Consider the following 19,681-nt stretch of genomic DNA (forward strand, 5'->3'; position numbering starts at 1 on the left):
TTAAGTACAGGTTTAAAAAGGGCTGTTCTGCGATTTCAGACAGAATGAGTCACACGTTCTCGTGGTGAAAACGGAGTGACGAAGCAAATGAGTCACTGTCAGCGAGCGCTCTGTGGCCCTGTGTTGGAGGCAGGACAGATGTCAGAGACGGCTCTCGTCTTAAAGGGGAACGGTCGACATTCCCAGCTGACAGCCAAGTGCCACCGCGATGGCGTTTGTGCCAAAGCTTTAACTAACGCTGCAGAGCTGCGTCTGTATCTGCTGCTGCTGTAACATCAGGAGAGAATTCTTCAGCGTAGCTTGAATGACTTTTGATATTGTTACACTGTAGAAGAGAAGGAGCTGGCCTGCTGTTTCTATTTTGAATTTAGCGAGGGATTGTCTAAAGGGAAAGTTCAGATTTTTGAGTGAGCAATTTTCCTACTTATGTAGAACCTATAGTAGACGGTGGTCAACATGCACGCAGTTTGGAGACGCAGCAGGAGAACCTGTGTAGGAAGATAATCAATGTACTGCCGTGGACAGGGTCAGCAGCAAAATGTATTTTAGCCACATAGAAAAGTCAGTAACAGTAAGTGTATGCTACATTTCGAATGTTTTCACTGCTTTGCCTTGCTGTCAGATGGATTTTTCTGACAGAAAACTGCTGTTATACAGCCAAATATTGCTGTTTGCAAAGCAACCAAACTCCAAAGACAAAATCAGTAATTTTACCTCACAGAACATCAGAGTTTCTGGTCTACGGCTGCCTCGATCTGTCAGTTTGTTTGTGTTATTGTGTGACTTTGGTGAATCTGAACTAAACTTTTTAAAACATGGAAGTCACACAATAACCCAAGCAAACTAACAGATCAAACGAGTGGTAGTATCTCCTGTGTTCTGTGAAGTAAAATTACCGATTTTGTCTGTGGAGTTTTGTTGCTTTGCAAAGAGCAATATTTGGCTTATGTAACAGCAGTTTCCTGCCACAACATGTCACCTGACAGCATGATAAAGCTGTGAAAATATTCTAAATATAGTGTTTACTTAAAGCTGATATTGATCTTTGTTTTTTAGGTGTCTGTTTTCCTGTTGACACTCTCCACAGCTGTACTTTGCTTACTGTCACTCTTTCTCTGTCTCTCCAAATTGGGGACATGCTGACCACCATCTACTGTAGAATAAGTTCCTCATAAAATCCCACTTAACTCTCCCTTTAATGAGTTTTTGCACCTTGATACATACTGTTAAACAAATGGCTTTCACTGTTATTTAAGTGTTTCTGAAGTGCAAAATGTCATTTACACATTTAACATATTGCGGTTGTTTTTAAATGAATTGATAAGTTATTTTTGGGTACCTCTCATCACAGTGAGTCTAAGCACACTGATTTTAGATTCAGGTTCAATAGTATCATGAAGAGGAATACAGTTCTCAGATTAGAATTTCTTGAAGGTATCGGCTCAAGTGATCATTGATCCTGTAACCAAATCCATAGTATCCTAGTTAATAAGTTCATCTTAGTCATCACCTCTGTGGCTTATCAACCTTCAAATGCCTCTGCAGAGCATTTCAGAGCAGTGAGAACGTTATCACAGGGCGGAAATCTTACATCATCAACTAGCCTCAAATGACCTCTGCTACAGTATCTGCTCCATAGAGATTTGTCTGTCATAAGCTTGACTTCACAAGGAGGAAAAGTGACTGAAAAATTGTGATTTGACTTTTTTTTAAAGGGACAGTTGTTTGTAAATTTCTGAAAGATTTTACCAAGTTTTTTTTTTAAACTACAGTACATACTGTCATGCTTGATTCTAAAAAGATATTAAAGGGAGTTGTGAATAAAGAAAATGAGTAATGAACACGGATACTTACTGTTTCAGATTTTTTTTTATAACAATTTAAAGTTGCAGCGATTCTTCAAGTTATCAATGTACTGGAAATTAACCAACAGCTATACTGATAATCATTAGAGATACACAATATTGGATTTTTGCCCTTATCAAACATGCAGACTTTTTTCAAAGTCATTTTGGCTGATTTCTGATACGGATTTGCAGTATATTTACATATTTTTGTCCACATAATTGCAGAGAACATCAAGTCTCTTCTGTAGTGGAATAAACTTATTATCAGAATCACTGGGTTGGATACTGGTGGAGAGAATAAACTGATAAGATCTGTTATCCTAAACCACTACCTCAATGTTTGATTAAACTTTGAGCGACAAAGACAGATGTCTCACAGATGAGCGGCAGGTGTCACTTGAACATGAGTGAGACCTTTGAGCAGCGCCGTCATCATGTCAGCTGTGTGGAGTTCATTTAAATTCAAGGAAAAAAAGGGGAACAACCAAGTGCAAATTCTGCTTTTATTTAGATTTCATTTTGACTGGTGCTTGACCGATCAAAAATGCTGCTAAACTTGTCTTGTCCCATGCTACTTCAAATGTAATTAAACTACATCTTTTGTCATTATTTTAACATGAGAGACACCCTCTATGGCAGAACTTATGTATTGTTCCTTTAAGCTGCCAATGATTTTCTACATATGATATTCAAGTTTATTATTAATCAATAATAAAAATAATTATTAGTTGTACCTGTTCGACCATCAACCCAAAATAAGCAGTGAGCCAAAAGCACTTCAGGTACCACATCATTTCAGTTTAATTCTATTCTTCATTTTGTTGCATACAAAATAGCATAATATCCTTTTCAAACAAACAAACATGTTTCCTTTTTTATGTCTCATACACTGTCCTATAGCTGCGTGTGAAAATATATTACTACATAATATAGAGATCAACAAGAAAACAGACCACAATATATTATCGCTGTAATACAAGTAGTGTTTTTCTTGGTTTTTACCAAACAAAGCAACACACTAAATAAATGCATAGTAAAAATACAAGAAGCAATAAGTACAAAAATATAGCTGGATAAAAAGCTTATTAATACAAGAAGAGTGCTTCGTCTTTGGTTAAGTACGTCTGTCTTTAGGCCACTGTCTTGCTTGTGTGTGTGTGTTAACCTGTGTGTCTTTGTCATAAGTGTGAACAAGTTTTGGTCAGGTGTTGTGAAGCAGTGAATAGACACCAAACATTTCACGGCAGTGGTGCGGCACCGTAACACTGTACGTCCTCCCTCCGTCGAGCTCGTTCCCCATTTTCACATACTTTTCTTTAAAAATTGGACGTAACAATACCCAACGTAATTTATACTTTCAGCACACCAAAACCCTCAACACACACGCCCCCTCGCACACACGCTCGTTAAAAGTTAAAGACCTCACATTCATGTTTACTTTCAGTTAAGTCTCGCTCTCGCTCTGATTATGAAGTGTATGTGAGTGAAAAAAAACAAAAAACAACTTGATTGTCGACTGTGATTAAATGTGTTAGGCTGATAAAAGTGCTGTTGTCGGTTTGAAGGCAAGAGTGGCTGTAAATATGCTGTACATAAATCTGAATACCTGAACATCTCGAGATACAGAATTACATCGTCAGGGCTTTGGTCACTTTTTATACACAAAGAAAAAATAAGGGATTTTATAACAATACAAAATATAAACACCTGCTGTCTTTTTTTTTTTTTTTTAAAGGCAGTTATTATGGTGAAATGCTGAACATTAACAGGGCTGAGCTGCCCCAGAACAGTGCAAGGAAAGATCCTCTTTGTAAGCGCTCCACTCAGTCTGTGTGTGTCCTTAAAGCTGCTTCTAGCATGACTGTCATTGTCAAACTCTATATCAGTCTAAACAAGGTGATAAAGGCTAAAATTAACCACCGTTTAGCCAAGAGCCTGTATCATGAAGCCAGCTCAGCTTACTTACTGAGCTACCTGACTTCACTGAGTGAGCCTGGATTAAATGCTATCATGAAGCTGCTTATTACTTGGCTGCACTTTGTATTTCTGTAATATTCAAGTTTTATACTCTGCAAGAAGTAATAAAGTGTCATAAGTTTTTTCTTACAAAATAAGTTCAAATACCTTGTTAAAATGTCTTACATGTAGCTCTAAACCTCGCCTTCACTTAGTATTCAAGGATCATGAATATGCAAATAGTTCCCACCCTCTCCACGCACCCTAAACCCCACCCCCTACCCCAAGTAGCTGCTCTTTTTGGCTTCTCCTCTGTTTTCCTAGCTAATCACAGTAACTAGCTACATCCGGCTTCTTCAGTGGGCTGGGCATCGCTGCTAATTCTATTTACAGCACCACCCCCTCCATTCCTTACGTTTATGATGTCATAGCCAGCAGTGTTTTTTGAGGCTGCCCTTGCTCACTGCAGTTTTAAATGCTCAGATGTGGTGTTAACTGCTCACTTCGCTCCCGATATGTGTTGTAACATGAAAAACACCACATGGACATGTTAACAAGGTTGAAAAGTATTTGTCATTTGTTTTGGTTAGAGGTCTTTGAGTGGAAACAAAAATGTTTCTTCAAGCTCTGACTTAATTTTCAGGAGGCAAAGTGACTGTACTGATGTATAAATATAAGTTTACTGTTATTTATTGTTATTATTATGTAAGTTCAGTACTTGTTGTCCATTGATGGCTCCCACGTTTACAGGTTTACATGTGATCCTCTGAACTCGACCTGCTCTGCAGCAGGTTACCATGGTGATCTACCCTGGTTAAAAGTGAGCCAGCTTCATGATACCAGAAACCCAGAGATAACTCAGTAACCCATAATCTGTCTTCATGATACAGGCCTCTTGGTAGATGGAGATGATTCTTTTTTTTTGTCTTGGATTGTGGACATCTCTCTGAAGCGTCCCCGTCCTCAGAGGAGTTGTAACACTATACATCATGGCTTTGTTTCAACACTGTTTTGTTTTCAGCCAACCACCGATTCATTCCACCAATGTGATGACAAAAAAGATCCTGTAAGTCACTATAATGAGAAACTTTCTGAAACAATGGCTCAGTGTCTCAAAATAATGACTTTGTATTGCAAAATAACGAGTCCATTTTTCAAAATACAGAGAAGCTTGCTCAAAACAATGAGTTACTTTTTCCAAAATAAAGAGAAACTTTCTAAGAAAAATAATTAACTCAAAATAAAGACTTAGATTTTGAAAATGATGTTAGTTTTTTCAAAATGAAGAAAAACTTTCTCAACATAATGAGTCAGGTTTTCAAAATAAAACAATGAAACAATGATGATCTCTCAAAATAATGACTTAGCATCTAGGCTAAATCATTGCTTTGATAAAGTTTATCATTATTTTAAAATACTGAGTCACTATTTTGAGAAAGTGTCTGTTTTTTTTAAAATCACATTGGTGTAAATGGGCTTCCATCAACAGTACTTTACTATATTAGTGAAATGAAATGTTTTATGGTGTCAACCAACCCTTTAGGAGGAGGGGTTCTGTTCAAGAGAAGAAGTTGACCAAATGAAAAAGTAGGGAAGTTTTTCAACTGCCTTTAAAATGTCTAAAAGAATAAGAAAATCTTATTCATTATGAATATTAGCATCCAAAGTCAGAAGACACAAGCACTGGCACTGAGCCATTACTTCACAATAAAAGCCTTGTCAGTACTACAGTATCACGCTGCAGTGTCGCTGCTCGTCTGCTCTGACTCTGGTCTCCTCTCTCTGTCTCCCTCTATCGCCGCGGAGACAACATGACCTTGTTGATAAAGTTGACGATGGCGGAGGCGGGCTGTTCGGGGTCCAACTCGGCAAACAGGTGGCAAACGTTCTCTGCCAGGCTGCCCGGCTTCTTGGCTACGAAGCCAAACACCCTGAGAGGGGGGAGGAAGGAGAAAGAGGATGTGGGAAAAAGGACGATAAGTTACTGAGAATGAGAGGAAGCGAATTACGCAAAATTGGAGTTTGCAATCTAAGTAAGGCAACATTGTGTCTTTGTAACAGACTACCACAATGACAGAATTAGTATTATGTTATATGAAGTCAGGTGGGACTTGATTTTCTTTGTTAGATCATGTTTGCTGGAATGATCTTGCAAAGGCTCTCACGCAAATTGATGCCATGCAGAGGCTCTAACATCACTGACATCTCAGCCAAACACTTTTTCTTTTTTTAATACACACAGCACACATGCACACACTCTCACTTTCAAACACAAACAGAGTACTTACTTAACTGTGGTGTTGTCTGGGTTAGTCCACCTACAGCCAAGAGAGACAGAAACCAGACTCAGACACACACACACACACACACAGACGGGCGGAGCTGGCAAACAAGCTGATGCAGCTGCAGCCTCGGCCACAGCCAGCATGCTCGCAAACATGATGACAAATGCACTCACGAAAAAAAAACAAAACAGGAACAGATCCATGCGAGGGCTCGCAGCAACAAATGCAGTGAATGATCATGGGTGCAGTGAATGTCTGTTGTGATGTGTCGTCTATGATATCTGGGTCTGACTAAAGCTACAAGAATCAGTCTAGATCCTAGTTACCTCCTGTCCTTTGGGTCGATGCTGCTGAACGTCACACTGTTCACTGGGTAATGTCTCCTGAAGAAAACCCTAGAAGAAGAAGAAGGAGACAAATAAAGCAAGACAGGACAGACAAGACCTAAGTCTGTCCTCGCTAAAATGTAATCAAAGTACTGCTCATTAGTCTTTTAGTTGCAGCTGCAGTGTTGTCCATCATCTTTGCTTATTTGGTAAAAATAATGAAAAGAGGGTGTTTATGGGTCAGTGTTTCTGTTGGTTATTTGATTTTCTTTTCAGGAATGGGTTTTAAAAACAAGGGTTATTTGATTTTTATTTTAAAATATAAAAATTAAAAGTGAAATATGAGATGTGTTTGTTTTTCATGGTCAAAAGGGGATAAGAGTTATGGAGTTAAATTAAAGGAAAAGTCCACTCAAATTATGTTATATTTTCACAGTAAAATAAATGAACATTTCATGATTATTCATAGAATTTTCATGAACAGTATTCAATTGAAAATTTAAGCAAACCTGTTTAAGTAAAAAAAAGAAAGTTCAAATATGAGGAAATTATGAAAGGTAAAATGTATTTTGAACTGACCTTACCTTTAATTTTCTATTATGGAAAAGGTTTTTATCAAATTAGGATTTCTTTGACTTCACTGAATCATGGTGTGTAATAAAATTTGAGAAAGAGCACAAACAGAATTTACTCCAAATTGTATCATAAATTAAATTTCTTAGAAATTATCCCACAACACAAAATTATCACATTCTTACCATGAAATTTGGAGATAATTTATGGGTAATTTCAAATATATCACTTGGTTATTACCACCTATTTGCCATGAAATTATTGGACCTGAAAAAGAAGCATTACCCAAGTGATTTTATTTTTTGTTAAAAGAAACTGAAACATGACAATTGAACACTTTTTTAAATTTTGCTTATCCCTTTTTGACAATGAAAGAGAAAAACACATTATATTTGTATTTTCGACCAACCAAAAGATACAGTGACCTAAATGGTAGTCATACCAATAAGTGGACTCTTTTTTTGATATTAGATAAAATTATGATCCCATGGACAAACTGACATTACACTAAAGAATAAGGTCATAGTGAGGTCATAGTCAGATCACACTGGGAATACTGAAGATAAAATTAATTATGTCACCTCATGTTTTAAATATTAATCTCTTACCTGCGCTGGTTGTCGGTCAGCGTGATGCCCTGCGACGTCACCTTGAACTGGACCACAGTGGCAGTGGGACGTGGGTTACGACCCAGGGAAGCCTCGGTTGCCTTGGCGATGGCCTGGGGGCCGGTCAGAGACTCCGTCTCCACGGAGTTCAGATAGAGGACGTTGCAGGCTGAAGGGGGGAGAGGGACGGACAGAGACAGGTGAGAACAACGACCAGTAAAGTTCGTTCATGTTGTACGTGCAGTGTGTGCAGAGTATCCTGTTATTTGATGTTTTCTACGGAGTTGTTGGAGAACCTTCAGTGGATACAAGTGAAGCTCTACCTGAGGCTGAACTCCACCTCTGTAAAGTTTACTCTGTACCAACATCATAATGTGATTCAGATGGGATCTGCAACACAGCAGTGTGTTTGTGGAGGAGAAGACAGGATGTAGAACTCACCTGCTCCTTGTTTGAGCAGGTCAGCAGCCGTGCTGATGTTACTGACTGGTTGAACCTCAGGCATCTCTCCTATCAGATCTGACAACAGGTGGAGAAATAAGAATCACTTATATCAGATAAAAGTGTATTCCTGTAAAAGACTTATTCTCCTAAGGCTGCAACTAACATTTATCGTTTGTTAATTTGTAGATTGTTTTCTCAATTAATTGGTTACTTGTCCAGAAAAAAATGGTTAACAATGTTGATCAGTGTTTCCTAAAGCTCAAGATGACGTCCTTCAATGTCATGTTTTATCCACAAACTAAATATTTTCAGTTTACTGTCAAACAAGACTAAAGAAACAAGAAAATATTCACTTTGACAAGCTGAAATCAGAGAATTTGAACATATTTTCTTAATAAAATTGCCAATTAATTGATTATCAAAACAGTTTAGGCAATTAACTTAGTAAACTAACTGATTGATTAATTGAGTAATCACTGCAGCTCTACTGCTACCACAGATAAGTTATTGCTGTCAGGTTTAAAGGAGCATTTTGTGCCTTGTTTGATTTGATCAGATTAGATATATTCAAATTAGAACCATGGAAAATTATTCATCCACCATTTTGATGCCTTTTTCTGACATTTCACAGACGATTATTTGAAGGAGTTCCAACCTTTTTCTGGGATCTTGAGAGCACAGGGCAACGAGATGGGTGTGATTGAGTGTTGGTAGACTAATGCAGAGAGACTCCCTGTGGATGATAAATAACAATAAAAAAATCTTTTACATCCCCTAAAGGTAATAAGATGCATATAAAAATAATGATCTTTCCTCAAGATGCCTCACTCTTACACTCTCTTACACTTAATTCATCTGAAACAGACAGGAGAAGCATCTTAAAGCTGGAGAAAGAAAACTTACCGAAGTAGGGCTCATTCTGACATCCTTTGATCTTGACTCCTCGAGGGCCTGTTTCTATGAGGAAGTGTCTGACCAGCTGCTCCAGAGGGTCGCTCACTGGAACAGCAGAAAGTTTGAGATAAGTTGCAAATGTCATCATCTACTGAAGACAAAAACAACTGCTGACTAAGTGAAATGTCCTATAAATAGCCTGAATGGCTAGATTGGGCCTCTGTTGCTGCAGAAGGAACAAAAATGTGAATACTAGACATAAACATTTTTACCCTTGCTGTTGTGGTTGTTGACATTAGGAGGAGGAGTAGCCACCTTCAGGGCCAGACCGTAGGCCCCCTGGAAAGAGTTACTGTCCCTGATCAGGAAGGTTCCCGGCTCTCTCTCCTTCAGGGCTGCAATCGCTACAGACAAAAACAAACAAAATGTTAGGAATTAGAGTTTCCTCAGAGTTTTGTAGATATCAGCTGTAGAGATGTCTGCCTTCTCTCCAATAAAATTGGACTAGATGGCACTCAGCTTGTGGTGCTCAAAGCTCCAAAAATACCATTTGAAAAAGTGAGCAGCAGAAATCATGACTGTGTTACTCATGATAATCCACAGACCTTGTTGAAAGCAGTTTCATGTGGGAGCCATTTTCTTTCTACCAAGCTGCACCTGCCAACAGTTTCACTGCACAGAAGGAAGCGTGCGTCTACAGATGAGAGGATTCTGCTTGGGACAGTGCAGGATGTAAACACTGATGGCATCCTTCTCAGCTGAGCTGTAATCTCTCGCCCATGAGTAGAAGCACGCTTCCTTACGATGTAGTTTGATATAAAGGAAATGTTTCCTACAAACCTGGGGTTGTGTATTTATTGGATGATTTGTTTTTTTTAACGATGATGGAAGAATCTGAACACTGTCAGAGTACATCGCAGAGATAAGTAAATCTACCAAAAACCCTCAGAGAATGTGGGCGTCCGATTGCTGACCACTACAGGTCACAGAGGGGTACAGCCATCCCTCTGGTGCAGAGGACACACATGCAGCTGGATTTTCTCCCAGTGAAGCGATTACTTGCAGGATGATGGAATTATATATTAACTAATATATAGTTTTGATTTTGGGTGATCTGTCCCTTTAAAGTTACCAAAAAGAGCACCAGTGGAAACGAAGAGCTTCACCCTTTCAGACCCACCTTGTTCTCTGGAGATGCTGGGCTTGTACCAGAACCTTGAACTGTCCTGGACAAACTTCACACTGACCCTGTTCTCAGTCTCTGCAGTTGCCTCTGCATCGTTCTGGCCAAGAGGTGGTGCAATTTCCCCCACGGTGGGAGAGAACGTGACATGGTGCTGATGCTGGGCCGTGGGGCCGGTGGTGGAGGGAGCCACGTGGCCCACAGCTGGCCTCACCCCATCGTTGGGTGAACCCGGCTGGGCGGGAGGGTGTCGCTTCTCTGGCAAAGGCGGCTGTGGGTGAGGGAGGGGGATGGAGATGGTGGAGTAGTTGGAGTAGGAGGACGGGTGGAGCTGAGGTGTGTGAGCAGGGTAGCAGGGCCTCTTGTTAGTGTCCGGAGCAGAAGTGTGTCCTGCAGCGCTGTGTTCCATTCCCGGGTAGTGGTGATGCGGGGGTCCGTGGTTCGGGTGGTGTGGGTCAGACCCGCTCAACATCAACCTCCTGCCCAGGGTGGCGAAGCCTGGAACTGGAGCGTCGGAGACCGGAGAGCCCTCCATACTGCTGGAGGGATGCTGTGGGGATGATGACGTAGCTGGGGGAGGAGATGCGGGCACAGATGTGGTGTTGGGGCTGATGGGTTTGGGGGCTTCTGGGTGAGGTTCTCTAGTTGGAGAAGAAGCGACGACCTGTGTCGGGGTCGGTCTTGTCGATGCGGAGGCGTGGGTGGGGGTCTGGCTCTGAGGCTGGGACGCAGCCTGTGCCGCAGATGGAGGCAAAGCAGCAGCCTCTGAAGGGTGCAGGGTCTGGAGGGGGACAGGTTGGGAGTGTGTATCTGGGGCAACGGGGGATGAAGGACCCCCACCCTGGTTGGATGTGGGTGGGGGTGCAGAGTCTGATGATGCATCTGGGCTACAGTGCTGCTGTTTGGGGGCGGTGGGGGACGGGTCTGTTGGTGCAGTGCAGTGGTTGTGGGGTTCTGTCTGTATGGGTGTGGTCGTGTGTGATTCTTTGGCGGCCTGCGGCAGGGACGAGGCCTCTGTGCTGCTTCTTTGGCTTTCCGGTGATTCCTGGACGATATCATCGCGATAGTGTCCGTCCTGAGGCTGGGACACCTCGTAGTCACTGCTGATGATGTCTGTGGTCCGGATCTCGTACTCCCTCCCTCCTGGACTGGGGCTGAAACAGACAGATATGAGCGTTACTGCCATTTTATACCACATGCAACATGTATGCAGCACAGCTGCAGTACGTCTGCTGCACAGCATCCACAGCAGCCAAAGTACGTTAATTAGAACAGTAATAAATGTTGTGTATTTTCATTTGATGTGAATGCAGCACGTTGCAGCTGCAGCAGACTTGCAGCAATTATAGGATAGTGTTCTAATTTTACTGTGTGCTGCAAGCTACCCATATTTTCTGGCTGTCAGCTATGAGAAGCAGGTAATGGTATTGGCTGAAAAAAAAATCCATATTGTCAGTAGAAATGTTTCTAAAATTTCTACTCTGACCTGCCTCCTGAGTCCTTATTAACACCCTATTTTCACATTGCTGTAACATGCACTCTGAATCTGGATACCAAAAACCACCTGCAAAGTAATAAAAAATGTAAAATGTGTCTGCAGGCGATCAGCTCTCAGCCAGGTGTAAATGCAGTACAATTACATTTTTAAGGCCTCTGGATCAGATGCCATTGTCCAATGTAATGTATCCAGGCGCAGATTACATCCCTCTTAGCAGAGGAGTAAATATAATACCTTTCCTGTGTGCGTAGAGGGCTGCTGGTGTGGACAGGAGTGGACGGTCCTGACATGTCAGACGGTGTGGAGCATGCAGCGGGGCCCTCTCTGTGGACCCTCTTGAAGGAACCGTGGGTGATGTGATCCCTCCAGCCCACACTTTCACCAGAGCTCCGGAGGCCATCTGGAAAGAAATGGAAAAATGGATTACATTTACTATCATCTGGGCTCATGCCAAAGTTTAGTTACGAATCAATTCCTGGTTTTTGCATGTCAAGGCTGAGCTGCACCAATAAGTCTTAGTGGCGTAAAAATCAAGAAAAGGTAGTGAGATGGTGAGTAATGTAAAAGGAATCTGACTAGTTAAGTACAAGTTATTTAGTGCATGCTGTTGCTGATTATGGATCATTTGTATCCTCCCAGTTCCCATTGTTGATGTAAAAACAAATCTGAGCGTCTCTGTTTTAACGTGACTCACCAGTGTGTGAGTCAGAGCCATATGACTGCTGCGAGTCTGGATGGTGATGGTGGTGATTGTGGTTATGCTCTGCTGCTGGGCCGTTGCTATGGCCACAGGGCCCCGTCATGGAGGAGGCCGGAGGCAGCGGGGACGTGGACTCAGACTGGTAGCCCGAGGCGTAGCCCCTGCTTTCGGACGGCGAGGGCTGATATGGTGAGCAGGGACACACCTGGCGGGGCGTCTGGTAGCCGCTGCTGCTGCTGCTGTACTTAAGGTCCAGGTGGGAGTGGGCGTGGGACCTGGACGCCTCTGGGTAAGCCGGATGACCCGATGGCAAGGGGTCAAATGTGAAGGCAGGGAGGTCGTGACCCTGTGGGCCGTAGGAGGCTACGGTGGCCCTCCTGTGCCAATATTCAGCCTCTCTATCCCTCTCCCACTGCAGCTCAGCCTCCCTGTCCCTCTCCCAGTGGAGGGACAGCTCCCTGCCTCGTCTCAGCCCTGGATCTCTCTCCCAGTGGAGCTCTGACCCTCTGGGTAACTCCGCCTCCCTGGCTCTCCTCAGCCCCACCTCCCTCTGCTGAAGCTCTGCCTCTCTGTCCCAGTGGAAGCTGTCAGTGCGGTCCAGCCTCAGGCTGTGATAGGCTGCCGAGTCCTCTCTCCTGATGCTGCAGTCCCTGCAGGGGCAGCCGGGGGGCGGAAGACCATCCATCAGCATTATGTCATGGTAGGTGGGGCTGGTGGAGGGTTTGGGGTGGTGCGGGTGGGGATGGTGGTGGTTGTGAGGTGGAGGAGGGTGGTGGTAAGGACCGTAGTCGTCGTCTCGACAGTAGAGGCGACCTGGGGCGGACATTGGGTGGTGGTGCGGGTGGTTGTGAGGGTGCGGGGTGAGGTCTGGCGTCGGGTACGGACAGATGTGTCGAGATGACGGAGCCTCCGAGCAGGAGCGGTGGAGGTAGTGTGGCGGACCGCTCTGGCGATCCCACACCAGGTCCGGTGGTGGGAGGGACTGGTGGGAGCGGGGGCTATAGTGCTGGCACAGATCCATATGTGATGGAGGAGCGGCAGGGCTGGGGCTGGCGGAGGGTGTGGCCCCATGGTGCCCGTTGGTGCCGGGAGCCCGGTCGAGGCAGTAACCATTAGGCATGAGGAGGGTGCGATCGCAGCCAGGCTCGGCGCAGCGCTGCGACCTGTAACCATCCCGGCAGGAGCAGGAGCGGTTGAGCCTCAGCGTCCCAGAGGGCAAAGAGTCTCCGTCATCTAAGATGGCCGTTTCTCGCTCTCCGTCTGGGTTCCCCTCAATGCCTCCAAGAAGACGTTCCAGCTCCTCCCTCTCCTGTCTGGTAGGAGGCGGCGGGCGGACGGGCTCCTCCTGGTGGTCAGGATGGATGGATGATTGGTTTAAGTGGACGGAATGGGCAGAGAGGGCGGAGTCAGAACCTTGAGCAATGAGATGATCTGGCCTGTCTTCTGCCGCTGCATTGCTGCCATTGGTGGATGTGAGAGAACCAGAGCTGGGCCCTCTGCGCTTCTTTATCTGAGCGTACAGACTGCCATCGAGAGGACCTCTGGTGTGGGCGATATCTGAGACAAAGACACAGAGTTCAGATCAGTTCTCAAAGAGCCTGTTTACACCTGGCATTAACATGTGTCCTGGGTGAGCTGATCACAAGTGGGCAGTTCTAGGTGCAGGTGTGAATGTGCTAAAGATGAATTAGGGACACATCTCAGACCATGTTCGGAAATAGTCTGGGCTGCATGTGACCACATTCTTATTAGTTATGTATAGATCCATTTCATAAGCCTGTTTGGACTTTATTCAACAGCTGTGTTCGGTTGTCATTTTGTTTCTACTTGAAATCTATGCTATCTGATTGTGGAAATGGCTAGGAATGACACTGTGCAGGATTAGAATTACAATAGTAGAGCTAGAGGTTTAGGCAAAAAGTGCCAACCTCTTCAACAAGCTGAGATGGAGTATGAAGAGAACAGTTAGTGTGTTACCCTCCAGGCTGTCCTGGTATCGCTGGTTAAAGTTCTCATAGGAGTCCCAGCGAACCACTGGGTCAGCAGTGTTGTAGTCGACTGTGACAGCTGGGTCATTCTTCTGGTACTCGCGGCCTGTGGAAAGACACGTTTAATTGACATGCATTTGCATTTGTTTCCTTTCTAACCCATTCGACAAATATGAGCTAAAGCAGAACAGATATACAGTCAGTGTATTACCTACCTTAGATGGTGGTCTGCACGCTCCCAGTTTGGAGAAGCAGCAGGAATACTAATGTAGGAAGCTGAGCAATGCGGACAGGGTCAGTGCAATGCATTTTAGCTACCTAAAAAATCTATATCAGTTTAAGTGTACACTACATTTAAAATATTTCACCATTTTACCCTGCTGTCATGCAGCTTTTTGCAGTGGAAACTATATTTTTTATGGGCATTTTATCAGCCAAATATTGCTCTCTCACAAGCAACCAAACCCCACTGGTAAAATCAGCCATTTTATCTCACACAACCCAGGAGTTGCTGGTTTACTGCTGCCTCGGTCAGTTAGTTAGTTTGTGAATTTGGTGTTTTAAAAAGCTGGTTCTGATTTACCAAAGTCACACAATAACTCAAACAAATTAAATGATTGAGGCAGCTGTAGACCAGCAACTCCAGGCCCCAAAATTGCTGTTTTTGCAAGAAGAGTCTGGTTGCTGGACAGGCTGTCTGATGGCAAGGAAAAGTAGTGAAAATATCCTAAATATAACGTACATTTAAACTGTTTTTTTTTTTTTTAAGTGTCTAAAATACGTTTTGGTGCTGACCATATCCCCAGCAGTACACTGCTGAACTTCTGTGCTAGTACTCCAGACATTTCTCCACACTGGAGGCGCATTGACAACCATCTACTGCAGGTAATACACTGACTATGAATAAGTACCTCGTACAACTGCACTTCAAATAATACCAGCAATCCCTTTAGGAAGAATGTGAAGTTGAGTGAACCAACCTTTGATTTTCTCAGGGCCAGAGGAGAAGACAAACTCCACTGTGGCATCAGATGGAAAACGCTCATCTGGGTAGAAGAAAAGGAAAAATGCTCAACATAGAGGGTAAAATGAAACAATTATGAAAATATACTCATCAATACGTTCCACAGATGTGTTCAGGGTGTGTTTGTGTACATTTTTAATGCCTTATTTAGTGTCATGGTCTGATAACCACATATTCAACTTCCTTTGCTTCTCAGCTCCATATATTCTGTAATCTCAGAGAAAGTTAAACCAAGGAGGAAATGAGGTAATGAGCATATTCATTATGGATTTAAGCAACAGAGCAGTGCTCACCAAACTTCCCTCACGCTCTCTGAGGGATAGTTAGAGACGCTTGCTCCCTGCATACAGTACAACTCATTCTCCATATAGCCGCCTCCAGAGAGCTGTTATTATGTCCAGGATGGGGATTAAGCTTCTACTATTAAGGGATTTATTCAACCACAGCATTATGAGGCCATTCTAGGTAGTAAACCACTGTGAACACGTTCCCACAATGCTAAGTTCTTAAGAGCTGCTATTATCTCAGATAGTTGTATGTGGTGATCATCCTACACCAATTAACAAATTGTGCCTGACTGATAATTTAAGAGAATCCAAGGAGGCAAAATCCACTCTGAAGAGCCATTTAAAGTGGGACTATGTAAGTAATTTATAATTTAGATTTGTTTGCTTTTCTTTTGTTTTTATGTCTTTTAAATGCAATTTCTATAACTTTTAATTGGCTTGTTTTTAGCTTTTGTTTTTATATCTCAAATGCAATTTTAATGTTCTTTTAATGTTTTATTTTAATGTGTTTCTATGCTCCTGTTAAGCACCTTGAATCACGTGTGTCTGAATGGTGCTATATAAATTAACTTGCCTTGCCTCACTGAAAGGCAATACAACATTAAAAGTTGAACTCATACACAACTGTAAGAGGTCAGTCAGTGGAGTGCAGATCTCCACCAGGCAACGGATGGTGAAGCACCTACTGCAATGCCTCCACAAGTGCCAGATGCAACCAACTGATTGAAAGTATTAAAAAATTAACCATTATTCACTTTTGCTTAAACAAGTTTACTTAATATTTTTTTAAATAAAATTTTAGTGGGTTTCTAAAACTTAAAGAGCAAGGTTTACCTAAAGAGGAAACGTAAATTATCTCAACCAAATATTAGTTGGAAGTTGTCTTTTTAAAACTTGCTTGGGCTTAAAAAGTCTCTTTTTAAGTGAGTAAGTTGTCTTGAAATTTTTAGTTTTCTCAACTTCTTTTGGTTTTTAAGTATAGGACATTTCATAAATGAGAGAATAAGTGCATTCAGGCAGAATTAACATGGTCTTGTTTTTTCCTCTCATTAATAAAACAATATACACATTTTAAATGCTTTATTATAGAGGTACTGCAGATATAAATCTTAAATTTTGCAGATTTTCCTCCACAGTCTTTTATTTATTTGGAGATCCAAATAAAAACACCTGTGACTCACCTGTGGGTTCATGAACCAGTCTTTGGGAATGACTGCTCTAGACAATTCCTAAACATTTTGTACCTATTCATTTAGACCCTAAAATATGTCAAAAATAGGGTCCAGGTTTAAAAATCTCAGAATAAACCTTTAACACAATACAACTACACAGTATACTCCATGAACTCCTGAAGTTCCCATAAGAGGAAATGTTTATCAAACACTACTGGACCAGTTTAAAACAGGTACAGCTTACTCCTCTCATACATTTTGACAGAACTACTACCACCATATTATCTACCGACGTTGATTTCTTTAATCTGATCAGCCTTTTCTTTCTCCACCACCTACATAAACTCACCAGTACAAGCTTCATCCAGCTCCCCTTTGCCAAACCAGAGCTGGGAGCCGTGGATGGTGCAGGTGTGGAACTGCAGCCTGAACACGGTGTCTCTGTCTGCTGTCTGCGCTCGTCTGTGGTAGCATTTGACCTGCAGAGGGCAGCAGAGAAGGACGAAAGAGAGCCAGAGCTAAATGTGTATGGGATAATGATGGGTCTGAGCAGTAAATTTAAGGTTTGTGTGACACCTACAGTCTCTAAATGACTGAGTGCACAAAACAGACAAATTATGATTACTTGTTAACAAAGTGACAAAACCTGTTTCCAGACCAAAGTTTATATATTCAGAGATTAGACATGGCAACCTAACCCAACGACTGTAAAGCAGTTCTTCTGTTTATTTTGTTAATGTCTGTTGAAGATAGAGTTATTAAGTCATGATTACGACCCCACCCATGTCAGGGGTCCTCTGTTTGTCATTTCCTTCCCATGTGAACTCACCATGATGTCACCCTTCAGCAGCAGAGCCGGCTCGATGGTCACACACAGACGCCTGCCTCCAGTGCCTTGAAGGTCACTGCAGACAAAACAATGTACAGACAGACAGCTTGTGACCAAACATGGACAAACTGATGTGTTTCTTGGTATGTTGTCACAGATTTCTGACAAGACAGTGGCTATAATTCACATTTACTAACTTGAAGAGGCCTTGAGGTAAGAAATAAAGTACAAGATTTAAGAAGAAAGATGCCCTTTGTGCTATCAGTTGGACATATGGCAGCTTGAGAGACTCACTATATGCCTGAAGTGTAGACCAGCTGCATGGACTGGTAGATCTTCAGGAAGGGGTAGTAACCTGCGAGGAGGAGGAGGAGGAGGAGGAGGACGAGAGGCAGAAATTTAGACATAGCGGGCATTATCAACATGAAGACAGAGGAATGTGCTGACTGCCACCCCCGCCTCCTGGACTTGATCATCAGATTAAAGATAAACAGACTAGTTTGTGTGGGTGGAGGGTGAATGTGACCATATATGAGGGCTACAGTCAGCAGCACCGCTGTGATTCAGACAGAGGAGACAGAGGGTACGTCTCAGTTCACTTAATTATGTCCATGTTTCCCTCTGTCGTAGCTTAGTCTACTCCACTGAAGATGTGACGGAGAGAGAGATGCAGGAAAAGATGGAAGAAGGAAAGGGAATCGAGGAAACACGTTTTTGTTGAAAATGAGGCACCCTTTCCTCTTTGGCGTCAACAGGAGTGACATAGTTTCCTGATGACGGTGGCACAGCTGTCAGTCAGCTTCAGTAGCTCTGAAGTGACTTGGGATGTAAATGATTCATGATTACTTCATCAATCAATACTGCGTGTTTTGTGTACCACTTCTCCAGAGCTCACTGCTTTTCTCACGGTTTGGTTTGTTCTGCCTTGTTAGTCTTGTTGGTTAGCCAAACGTATGATAAAGGATATGAAAAAAAAAACCATGTTGGCTTTGTTTTAGAATTTTTACAGTTTGATCAATACATTTCCCCCCACACACATTTAAAAGTGAGACAGAAGATAATACAACTGCATAAAACTAACAATAACTTCATGATCCAGTCAATCTTTAAGGTCTGTCAAAACTGTACTTAAGACATTTTAAGGCCTGAAATTCAGATTACTGGATTTTGACATTTGTTGATATTGTTATGACTTAGAGCATTCTGTCCCAAAACTGGCAGTCAGCCAATGTCAAAGTGACAGTCGAGAAAATGACTCTCAAACAATGCTGAAAGGATAATAAGTGTTTTAAAATGTGTTTAATTTACCCTTGTTGCTCATTAATACACTAAGTAGTAAAATCATATGTCTTTAGAGATTAACACAAAAAAACATATAATGTTGATTTTATGCAAATGTGTCAATTTAATATGAATTTACAAACGTGGACATTGAGGGTTAAGGTGGCAAATTTCTATAGGTAGCCAGAACAACTGCCTGATTGAGGTTCAAACTTAAGCTCTGTTATGCCAGATAACAATTTTGTTTTTGTATGAGATAAGTTATAAGTTATTTTCTGTTATCCTATAATGTCATTTGACGTCTCAGATGACACACATTTTATATTATTTAATTTTATTTTTTGCATTTTGCTGTTTATACTGTGTACAGGTTTGTCCAACTACAGTTTGTAACTGGACTTTTGCCATTTCCACTGGCAACAGTAAGGTTTGCTTTTATGTATTCATTATTTGCATCTTATATGCTGCATTTAAAATGATTATTTGATAGTTTATACTACTAGAAGCTATATTTCTACTATATTTCACATCAAAATACAGAGGACTAAGGAAGGATCGAGTCTGTAATGTATCCATAATGACATGTATGAGGAACAGACACGTGTGTTTTGTGTTGTGGTGATTTGGCTAAAAAAAGAATCGCACCTCCTTCACCCTGGAAGTTTGGGAGAGACGGGATAAGGACTTGGTGGAGGAAGAGAGGGCTGCTGTTCATCTTGATCGCCCCGGACAGAAGGCCCCCGAAGTAATAGATATACCTGCGAGAGAGACAGAAAGAGAGAATGA

The 19,681-nt window shown here is 42.2% G+C and overlaps 1 protein-coding gene across 2 annotated transcripts in view; it reads right to left on the reverse strand.

Annotated features, from left to right (window-relative positions):
• Nucleotides 1-4,545: 4,545 nt before the first annotated feature.
• Nucleotides 4,546-19,681, reverse strand: part of tns2a (tensin 2a) — a 77,846-nt gene continuing 62,710 nt past the window's right edge. For both annotated transcript variants that reach the window (XM_084721775.1, XM_084721774.1), the window contains exons 12-28: nucleotides 19,541-19,653; nucleotides 17,909-17,969; nucleotides 17,615-17,690; nucleotides 17,135-17,264; nucleotides 15,283-15,348; nucleotides 14,292-14,408; nucleotides 12,309-13,871; nucleotides 11,849-12,014; nucleotides 10,114-11,270; nucleotides 9,206-9,337; nucleotides 8,943-9,038; nucleotides 8,695-8,772; nucleotides 8,037-8,114; nucleotides 7,596-7,764; nucleotides 6,415-6,483; nucleotides 6,092-6,121; nucleotides 4,546-5,734 (exon numbers count right to left, since the gene is read on the reverse strand). In XM_084721775.1, the coding sequence (XP_084577901.1) occupies nucleotides 5,596-5,734; nucleotides 6,092-6,121; nucleotides 6,415-6,483; nucleotides 7,596-7,764; nucleotides 8,037-8,114; nucleotides 8,695-8,772; nucleotides 8,943-9,038; nucleotides 9,206-9,337; nucleotides 10,114-11,270; nucleotides 11,849-12,014; nucleotides 12,309-13,871; nucleotides 14,292-14,408; nucleotides 15,283-15,348; nucleotides 17,135-17,264; nucleotides 17,615-17,690; nucleotides 17,909-17,969; nucleotides 19,541-19,653 (4,240 nt within the window). In that variant the 3' untranslated portion in view covers nucleotides 4,546-5,595. The remainder of the gene's footprint in view (nucleotides 5,735-6,091; nucleotides 6,122-6,414; nucleotides 6,484-7,595; nucleotides 7,765-8,036; nucleotides 8,115-8,694; nucleotides 8,773-8,942; nucleotides 9,039-9,205; nucleotides 9,338-10,113; nucleotides 11,271-11,848; nucleotides 12,015-12,308; nucleotides 13,872-14,291; nucleotides 14,409-15,282; nucleotides 15,349-17,134; nucleotides 17,265-17,614; nucleotides 17,691-17,908; nucleotides 17,970-19,540; nucleotides 19,654-19,681) is intronic.

Source organism: Lutjanus erythropterus, chromosome 6 (genome assembly GCF_056507025.1).
Source record: "Lutjanus erythropterus isolate fLutEry1 chromosome 6, fLutEry1.hap2, whole genome shotgun sequence".
Classification (NCBI taxonomy): domain Eukaryota; kingdom Metazoa; phylum Chordata; class Actinopteri; order Lutjaniformes; family Lutjanidae; genus Lutjanus; species Lutjanus erythropterus.